Here is a 10,000-nt window from a genome sequence, read left to right on the forward strand (position 1 = left end):
TAAAAGATAATAGTATCAATAATAATAAAGGTAATGATAATCAAGGAAATTAGTGATAGTAATAATAGCATCTTTAATTTATTATAAGAATAATGAGAACGATTATAGTGATGATATTAATTTAGTAATAGTAACATTTAAATTTATAACAATGAACTGATTGATACGAAAAAAAATATTGATATGATGATGATAAAATTATGTTAATACACTATCACTCTTCTCCACAATCAACAGTCACAGCATCCAAGCCAAGTGGACATCATACCCTTAGATGTGACTAATGAAGAGGCCATAATAGCAGCCACCGAGCATGTGAAGCAAACGCATGGGGGAAAATTGGACCTTCTTATTAATTCAAGTGGTATCCTCAGTCCAAAGGGAAGGGGCGAGACAAGCTTGAAAGATGTATCGCTTCAGGTAAGGGCACTTGCAGTAGGGCTGGTGTTCTTTATAAAGAGTCCATGGTAGTATAGAAAATATGTGGTTTTTAGTGATGATGCATGTCTACAATTGCAAAAGCAGTGTTTGTTATTGTGGAAAAGGTATGAATCATTGGAGTATGTGATTGTTGTTGAAGAAAATGTGTATATGGCATTGTGTACAATGTGTGTTTTTGCAAGGAATGTGTGTTTGCAATTGTAGATAAAATGTGTCCAACACTGTGGTGAATACATATAATACTGTGGAGAATACTTCCTTTTTGTGTTGCAGGGAAGATGTGTTGTGTTACTGTGTTATTTTGAAACTGTGGTATTGATTTACAAATGGAAAAGTATGTTCAGATCACAAGAACCCTCCTCCCAACACCCCCAAAAAATTATTTAAGTTTACCTGATGTTGGCTGACTGACCCATTTGGAAAAATAAATTGTAAATATAAGCATGTGGAGATGGGCAATAGATTAAACTAATAGAAATGAGACCACGTAAATGGAAAGAAAAGCTTTTGAAGTGTAGAGAAAGATAGTTTGGCCTTTAATAGTAAATGAATAGTTTGTATAGACTGTTATATATTTATCAGTTGTAGTTGGCTTTTTTTTATATTTTGCTGTTCAAAAAATTCCTCTTTTATCTGCATGCACATTTTCTTGTTTTCTACAGGCTCTTCAAGAAACTGTCACAGTTAATACCTTGGGTCCACTGTTAATGGCCAAATACTTCAGTCCACTTTTAGGAGCTGGAAATGGTACCTTTGGCAGACGAGCTCAGAGCGCCAAGGAAAGTCATGCTGCAGTCTTGGTAAACATGTCTGCCAGAGTGGGCTCTATTGGGGGTGAGTATTAAGTAGGTATCATTTGTATGTATAAGAGAAATTTTCAAGAAGGGAGAGGATGAGGGTGAAAACAAATTCAAGTGTTAATAAGAGGAGGGAAGAGGAGAAGGAGAAGGAAAAAGAAAAAGATAGGAAGAGGATTTGGTCTACTTCAAGGATGAAGGTGAGAGAGAGAGAGAGAGGTTGGAGGAGAGAAAAAAAGAAGAGGACAAAGAGAGGGAGGGGTTAGCAACAGAGGCAGAGACAAGAAAGGGAGAGAGAGAGAGAAGAAAAGAGGGAGGGGATTAGAAGGATGGTAAAAGAGAGGGAGAGGGGAGCAAGGTACAGTGCCTTTGGTAGACAAGGTCAACAGGCAAGAGATAATCATGTTTGCAATTCTTTACTCACTCAGTTGCTTGAATGGCCTCTCAGCAAAGAGTAAGTATAATCAAATTATTATTATTCATTTTTGGAGAAAGATTATAAAAAGGAAAAAGAAAAGAGGAAACTAAAGTAAGAAACACCCATCACTCTTTCAGATAACAGATTAGAGAGGGAGGGGTTAGCAACAGAGGCAGAGACAAGAAAGGGAGAGAGAGAGAGAAGAAAAGAGGGAGGGGATTAGAAGGATGGTAAAAGAGAGGGAGAGGGGAGCAAGGTACAGTGCCTTTGGTAGACAAGGTCAACAGGCAAGAGATAATCATGTTTGCAATTCTTTACTCACTCAGTTGCTTGAATGGCCTCTCAGCAAAGAGTAAGTATAATCAAATTATTATTATTCATTTTTGGAGAAAGATTATAAGAAGGAAAAAGAAAAGAGGAAACTAAAGTAAGAAACACCCATCACTCTTTCAGATAACAGATTAGGAGGCTGGTATAGCTATCGGATGTCCAAAGCTGCTTTAAACATGGCCACGAAGAACTTAAGCATCGAACTGGGTAGAGGAAGGAGAAGAGTCATCTGTGTGGCTCTGCACCCAGGTGAGGTTGTTGAAATGCTCAAAAGTATTTTTAAACTTTTTTTTTATGTGTATGTTCAGTTTGATGGTAGAAAAGGTCATGGTGTCATGTGCTTAGGTTGTGATCTGAGTTGGGAAATGCACTGAAGCTTTCTCTTTCTGGATTTATTATTTTCTGTATTTATTTTTATAGAATGTCATTATTAATCCAGCCCTGGCTTTACCACATTTTTTTTTTTTTTTTTTTTTTTTTTTTTTTTTTTTTTTTTTTTTTAATTCCTTCATATTTAAAATTATCTCTCCCTGTCCAAACCATCCAGAAATTTGTAGTATAAAGCAAGTTTATTATAATCAGAGAGAGATCTACTGAAGAAAGGTCCGAGTTGCATTAACAGTTTTACCAATGGTATACAGTAAACAGAACAAACAAGTCCATCTTAATGCGTGGAAAAGTTTTAAGGGCATCATTGTATTTCTGTAATAAATGGAAAACAATGGAGCTATTTCTTAGTCAGTGTTTTTGATTGCTAATATTTGGTTATTAAAGTGAAGTGAAGGTGATATTCATTTGAGTAATAATATTTACCCAGTGCTGATTAATGCCATTAACATATTATGAGAGGATTATATAGCTTAAAATACTGAAATATGACCCAAGTTATTTGTACTAAACACTCCTATGTATATTAGTAGAGTTTTCAGAGCTTTACACACAACACATAAAGCCATTTCTAGAATTGCATCTTGATATGTTCTGCTTTTATTTGCAGGAACTGTTGACACAGATCTCTCACGGCCGTATCACAAGAACGTACCAAAGACCCAATTGTTCTCTAGAGAGCAGTCAGTTAATTACCTGCTCTCTATCATTGACGGTTTAACCATCCATGATTCTGGGAAATACCTGGCTTGGGATGGTTCTGAAATACCCTTTTAATGTTGTAAAGAAAGTAGTCTGTTAAGAAGAAAGAAATCTGTACATTTATTTATTATTCTGATTTCTTCCCTTCCTTATCTATCTCAGGGTATAGTCATGTAAATAAAATTATTGTTGAATATCCTGTCTGATTTTTTTTTTTCAGTACAACCTATTGAAGAAGTACCTTTTGAAGGTGAGAAGAAAATACAAATTAAAATGTATAAATCCAACAAGCTTGTGGCAGACATATACCAGAGTAGTGTATTTCCTGTACCAGTGAAGCCTTAAGTAAGAAAAGTAATGCAAACACTGTTCTGTATTACAGATGCAACTTTGATAGCCATATACCTAGTTAAACTTTATGATAAAATGTGAGTTCAGTGGTTTGCTGATACTGGTAAAATATTCATATCACAGTTCAAGAATAGTTAATGCCTAAATATATGCTTTTGTAGTTAAATCTGATTGTCTTTTTACATATGTTTGTATAAAGTTCAAACCTATCTGGAATTTTTAAAGACATAATATACCCCAAACATCATAAGTCCCTATTCATATCAGATGCATGTTTCCCTTTCTATTACCACATCTGAAGGACATTGTGATTGACCAGGGAATTCTCAAAAACATAATAACAGGATGGCAGAACTATTTACTCCCCCCCCCCCACATTTCTACCAGCTCTTGAAATGTATCCATAAATTCAGATATATTTGTGTATGTGTTTATATATATATATATATATATATATATATATATATATATATATATATATATATATATATATATATATATATATATATATATATATATATATATTTTTTTTTTTTTTTTTTTTTTTTTTTTTTTTTTGTGTGTGTGGTGTGTGTGTGTGTGTGTGTGTGTGTGTGTGTTGTGTGTGTGTGTGTGTGTGTGTGTGTGTGTGTGTGTGTGTGTGTGTGTGTGTGTGTGTGTGTGTGTGTGTGTGTGTGTGTGTGTGTGTGTGTGTGTGTGTGATTTTCTGTCGGAATCAGTGAACACTGATTATCAGTTAGTTAGATTATTTGATGGCACATTTCAAGGGGAAAAGAATCAGCACCAAAGCGGAAGTCTAACAAACAATAACAAAAGTAAGTAGAAGAAGGAATTCCCAACCGCGGCATTGCAGCATACAGGGAAAGCCACAACCGGAAGTGCAATTATTTTGGAGCAACACAAAGCTTGGCAATTATACACAGTACAACGTACCTTTTTTAATGTCAGGTTTATACGCATACATACACAGAGAGAAAGAGGTAGAAGGAGAGAGAGAGAGAAGGTACATGCGTGCGTTTGTATGTGTGTGGCTGTGTTTGTCTACATGTTTATCTGTCTGTCTGTTAGTTTCTTTTTACGTAGTATTAGTTTAGTTTGTCCTTTATCTACCACCTTGGACTACTGCACGGACGTTGGAAAAAAAATAATGTGTGGCCATATATTTATATTGTAATTCTGTTCTGCAAATTTGGGATATAACACGGTTATACCTTGTTGTATACCAATGGAGACCAAACGATCACAAAGTTTTTTTTACACATCATACGAGGTGACTATAAAATTATATTGTGCATTACTAATTTAGGCTATGACGTATAACAATGTTGTTCTCTTTAATACATAGGTTGAGTAATAAAAATCATCTGCACGTGGTCTATTTCATTTCATCAATGAAATACAAAGCACACTTCATTGCAAACCCACGTTTTATTTTTACTCTTTAATTCTCTTAGGCAATCCCACGTTCAACCTTTTTTATTATTTATTCATTTCTCTCAATGACTCCCTCCAGACGCATGTACGAAACACTTCACATGAAAGCCACCGTCTTGACCCAGCTAAGGTAAGGAGCCTGGCGGAGGTTAGCGTAGAGTCCCGGAAACTCCCGGAGGCCGCAACCATAGCCGCTGGAGACGACGCCGGCCAGGACGTGCCTCTTCCGGTCGGCCAGGTACACCAAGGGCCCGCCGGAATCTCCCTGTCGGCGGAGCGATTAGGCGGATATAGAGACGGAAAGACACAAAGGCACACAAAACGACAGGTAAACACACATACATACATACATACATACATACATACGCGCACTCACACGCTCACGCACAGTCAGTCAATCTCTCTCTCTCTCTCTCTCTTTCTCTCTCTCTCTCTCTCTCTCTCTCTCTCTCTCTCTCTCTCTCTCTCTCATTCTCAATCACTTGAATGACAAAAGCGACAACTATTTTCCGAGACGAATGAATAGTAAAGATCCCCCAAAGACCTACCTGACAGGCGTCTTTGCCTCCCTGAGGGTCCCCGGCGCACAAGGTCTCGTTGCCAATTCCCTTCGGCCAATTTCGGGAGTACTGGGGGAGGGTCGAGTAACTCTGGTCGCAGCGGGAGGGGGGGAACGCCGTCAGAGCCACCTCTTGTAGCACCGTGCTTCCGGAGCCACCTGGGGAATGGAGAAAGGCTCACGTGTGTGTTTGTTTGTGTGAGTGTGAATGTGTATTTGTCTGTGTTTGTGTTTGTGTGTGTGAGTGAGTGAGTGAGCGAGCGAGCAAATGTGAGCATGTGTGCGTACTCCATATACGTGTGTATGTGACTAAGATCAGAGCACAAAGCATCAAAGGTCATGACGATTTTTTTTCATTACGGAAAGCACGAATCCACACACTAAAGCATAAGACCTCACCATGCACTGTTGCCCCCCAGCCTGTGACGATGACGACCTTCCCTATGAGGTCTTTCTCTGCCTCGGGACCCCAGGGGAGACACACAGGGTTGATATGGCTCTGTTGAGAGAACCTTAAATTTGAAAGGTATGTAGATATACAAGGGAAAAGGTCTGATTTTCTTACTAAAGCCTTTTGAGCATTTTTAACTAAATCCATCAACAAGCCTTACGTTGAACACCACCCTCCGCCCTAGTTTTATCAGCGCCAGGTCGTGGTAGGATTGAGGGAATCGGTACTCAGGGTACAGGATGGTGTCCTCCACAGGGAAGTCCTCGTGCCTGTCGCCGTCACTTCTCGTGCTGTAGTCGTGTTCACCGAGACGGACTACTGATGCTGACCTGGTGGCGTTGGTGAGAGAGAGAGAAATTAGATGAGGGAGAGGGAGTGGGAGGGGAGGGAGAGGGGGAGGGAGGGAGGGACGGAGGAAGGAAGGAGAGAGAGAGAGAGATCTTGAAGTAAACCACATAACTGCCACAGACGCCTAAGCGAGCAGGTATTTACTGTACATCTGTGGTACTTATCACGGATGTACTTATCGGTTATCTTCGAACTAGTAACTAATACATAGAAAAGCTTAAGAATCGAATAAAAATTGCAGAAAAAGAACAAAGATATGAATCCTGGAATGAAGAAAAAGACGCAAGAACGATGGAAACCTATACGAAACAAAATATAAACAAAAACCTATGTCAGGTTACTACCTAAAAAAAAAAAAACGATATTAATTAACTCGCCTCGTCTGGAAGCAGTGGGCGGCGGTCAAAATCCAGTGGGCGTTGATGAGGGATCCGTCACAGAACCAGTTAGTGTTACCTTGTGAGTCTTTATCTCCAACGAGCGCCTGTCAAACCATCGAAAATGCTTGTTATTCTATTAAATCGGCTTGTAAAATACATCTGAGGAGCTGCCCATAAGGCGTCCCCGCTGTTCGTCACTACTGTGTTTTATTAGTGGATGTTTCAGCTAGAGACATGCGCTGCTGTGATGTAGAGTTTGCTTGACAGCGTGAATATCAAAATTTGTCATATGTTTGGTTCAGAAAAAAATATATAACAAAACATAACGCCTACAACAAAGGAAGAGATTAGGGTTGTGGTTTCCTAATTTCAAAATTGTCGACTTGCACTTTTATACATACGCCATGCCAATGCAACTGTAACTTCTTCACATCGCTCTCACCGTGTATTTGGCCAAGACAAACCTTGCCGGCATCCCACCCACTACCCCATGGATGTTATCCGTTAGGCCAACACCATCAACAGCCAAAGAACCCTTTTTGGTGGCACTCCTGGAGACCCGACTCAAACCGAAGACCGAGGCGACTTCTACGGGAGTGGAGTCGCCGCATTCTGTCCAAGGTGGAGAGGCATTAGAGGAATTGGTGTGGAGTGGAGAGGCATTAGTGGAATTGGTGTGGACTGGAGTGAATTTACTGGGATTTTTGGCAAATGATTTTCGTGCATGTGTCGGTTTTTTGTGTTTGTAGGGCGGAGAAAAGGAGGAAAAGGAGTGAGGGTGGGGAAAAAGGGGAAAGAGAAGATTTATATGTATATATATTTATATATATATATATATATATATATATATATATATATATATATATATATAGAGAGAGAGAGAGAGAGAGAGAGAGAGAGAGTGAGAGAGAGAGAGAGCGCGATTCTATTGAACCAGCACTGAATACCAGTACCGAGTTTAAGACCGGCCAAATAGTAAACAGTCCAGGCGAAAATGCCATACAGTAAAACAAGTTATCATGAATTCAGAAACAAACCTTACCGAAATCCACAACTGGAGCTGATACCTGCAGGGCATGCAGATCACTTGCTTGGCTGTTATCATCTGAAAAATACATGTATGCGATAATCCACGGTAAAGTATTATCACTGACAAAGTCTGAAGCACACAAGTGAAATTCCGTGACAAGGGAAACTGATGTAAAACCATTTACGTATGTGTGTGTGTGTGTGTGTGTGTGTGTGTGTGTGTGTGTGTGTGTGTGTGTGTGTGTGTGTGTGTGTGTGTGTGTGTGTGTGTGTGTGTGTGTGTGTGTGTGTGTGTGTGTGTGTGTGTACATGTATATATATATATATATATATATATATATATATATATATATATATATATATATATATATATGTATGTATGTATACACAGAGTATATTCACATATATACAACACACACATATATAATATATATATATATATATATATATATATATATATATATATATGTGTGTGTGTGTGTGTGTGTGTGTGTGTGTGTGTGTGTGTGTGGTGTATACATATATATTTATATATATATATGTATATATATATATATATATATATATATATATATATATGTATATATATATATATATCTACACACACACACACACACACACACACACACACACACATATATAATATTATATATATATATATATATATATATATATATATATACAACATCCATGCAATCGCCCAGGGAAATAAGACCACCACCGACTCACCCTCAGGAAGCGGGCAGCAGACGACAGGCGAGCGCCCCTCAAAGCCGCACGGGACAGGCCTCTCCCCCGAGTTCAGCTGAAGGACTGCCGAGGCGCAAGAGCGGATGGGGAGACACCGACCCTCCGCCCCCGACCTCAGCTGGCAGGTCGTCGTCAGCATCTCCTCCGGGTATGTGACTGTCGTGGGGAGAGGGGACTGTCATGAGCTATTTATTTGAAAAGGAGGAAGGAAATCATCACTTCTTTTGTCATCTTCGTCATTATCATCAATATCGTTATCATCGCCACGTCTTTATTTACCTACCCATTTGTTTATCACGATTTCTTTTATTTACTTTTACCTTTCGTTTATTTTTTTCCATTTCTGTTTTTTTTTTTTTATCGAACAGAGATGACTCATAAAGAAAAGAAAAAAATCAGCATAACAGACGAACTCCTATACCGCATTCTGCTCTGTTATTGATAAATTTCTCCGTTGTAATTTTTTTACTATTATTATTGTTGTAATTCATCAATATCTAGAAATCAAATGCTGATAATTTAGGTTATCTAAGCAGGAAAAAATACCCGTGCCAATAATGAAGCTTCAGTTGGGGCGTGAAAGAGTACAGCGCTAAGTCTTCTCGTAAAAAAATGGTGTATTAAAACTCTTTAACCCTTTTAGAACTGAATACAAAACAAAACAATATATAGAACAGCAAATACACAAACACAATGAACACATCATTATATACTCATATGAAAATAAATTGATATGTAAATCTATCTATTTATCTATTCGTCTCAGTCTATAACTGTCTATCTAAATGTATAAATCTATATATGTCTACCTGTCTCTATCTATAAGTCTTTCTCTTTATATATACATGTGTGTATGTATTTATAAATATGTATATATATATTTATACATAAATATATACATACATATGCGTGTGCGTGTGTGTATGTGTGTGTGTGTGTGTGTGTGTGTGTGTGTGTGTGTGTGTGTGTGTGTGTGTGTGTGTGCGCGTGTGCGCGTGTGCGCGTGTGCGTGTGTGTGTGTGTGTGTGTGTGTGTGTATGTTGTGTAAGTATGTATGCATGTATGTGTGCGTGCGCGCAAGCGTATGCATTACAAAGTAATACGTTTTCGAAAACAACAAAATAAATAAACAATGAACACATTACCTTGCGCTCTGGACTGAATAATCATCAACAGGACAAGAGCTATTGCAATTGTTGCTCGTTGCAAGGACCTGCGGGTCATCGCTGCGCGCATCCTTTCCTGTCCGTGGCTGAAGTCTGACTGAGAAAATTGGTTCCCTCGCGTCTACCGCAATGGTGTGCGATGATGTGATGTTATTGTAAATAGTATGATTATTCATCAGTATTGCAGAATTTAAGTGATGTATGCATGCTTACATACATACATATGCTTTATTTTTTTTTTCGTTTACTTATCCATTCATTTATTTATTTGTTTATTTATTTATACATTTATTTATTTATTTGTTTATTTCTATTTGTTTGTTTATCCATTATTTGTTTATTTGTTTATTTCTATTTGTTTGTTTGTTTTTCTTATTTTTTTATTTATTATTATTTTTTTTTACATATGGAATAATCAGTATTGGCGAGGAGAAGTTTTTAGTCTTCCATTTTCGTT

At 38.0% G+C, this 10,000-nt stretch overlaps 2 protein-coding genes across 3 annotated transcripts in view; one reads left to right on the top strand and one right to left on the bottom strand.

The window, feature by feature from the left end:
- LOC119580392 (C-factor-like) overlaps positions 1-3,274 on the top strand; it is a 5,071-nt gene extending 1,797 nt beyond the window's left edge. The window contains exons 4-7 of one of the 2 annotated variants that reach the window (XM_037928520.1): positions 238-420; positions 1,104-1,275; positions 2,110-2,235; positions 2,984-3,150. In XM_037928520.1, coding sequence (XP_037784448.1) covers positions 238-420; positions 1,104-1,275; positions 2,110-2,235; positions 2,984-3,150 — 648 coding nt within the window. Of the gene's footprint in view, positions 1-237; positions 421-1,103; positions 1,276-2,109; positions 2,236-2,983 lie in introns of both variants that reach the window. The other variant, XM_037928521.1, reaches the window with a different exon arrangement.
- Positions 3,275-4,791: 1,517 nt separating this feature from the next.
- On the bottom strand, positions 4,792-9,658 carry LOC119580393 (venom protease-like). The gene is made up of 9 exons (XM_037928522.1): positions 9,523-9,658; positions 8,357-8,533; positions 7,641-7,703; positions 7,041-7,210; positions 6,596-6,702; positions 6,031-6,199; positions 5,819-5,918; positions 5,409-5,578; positions 4,792-5,125 (listed from the first exon to the last, which is right to left on the bottom strand). Exons 1-9 carry the CDS (start codon positions 9,611-9,613, stop codon positions 4,958-4,960), a joined length of 1,215 nt encoding a protein of 404 aa, XP_037784450.1. The 5' UTR covers positions 9,614-9,658; the 3' UTR covers positions 4,792-4,957.
- Positions 9,659-10,000: the final 342 nt, after the last annotated feature.

Source organism: Penaeus monodon, chromosome 13 (assembly GCF_015228065.2).
Source record: "Penaeus monodon isolate SGIC_2016 chromosome 13, NSTDA_Pmon_1, whole genome shotgun sequence".
Lineage (NCBI taxonomy): Eukaryota > Metazoa > Arthropoda > Malacostraca > Decapoda > Penaeidae > Penaeus > Penaeus monodon.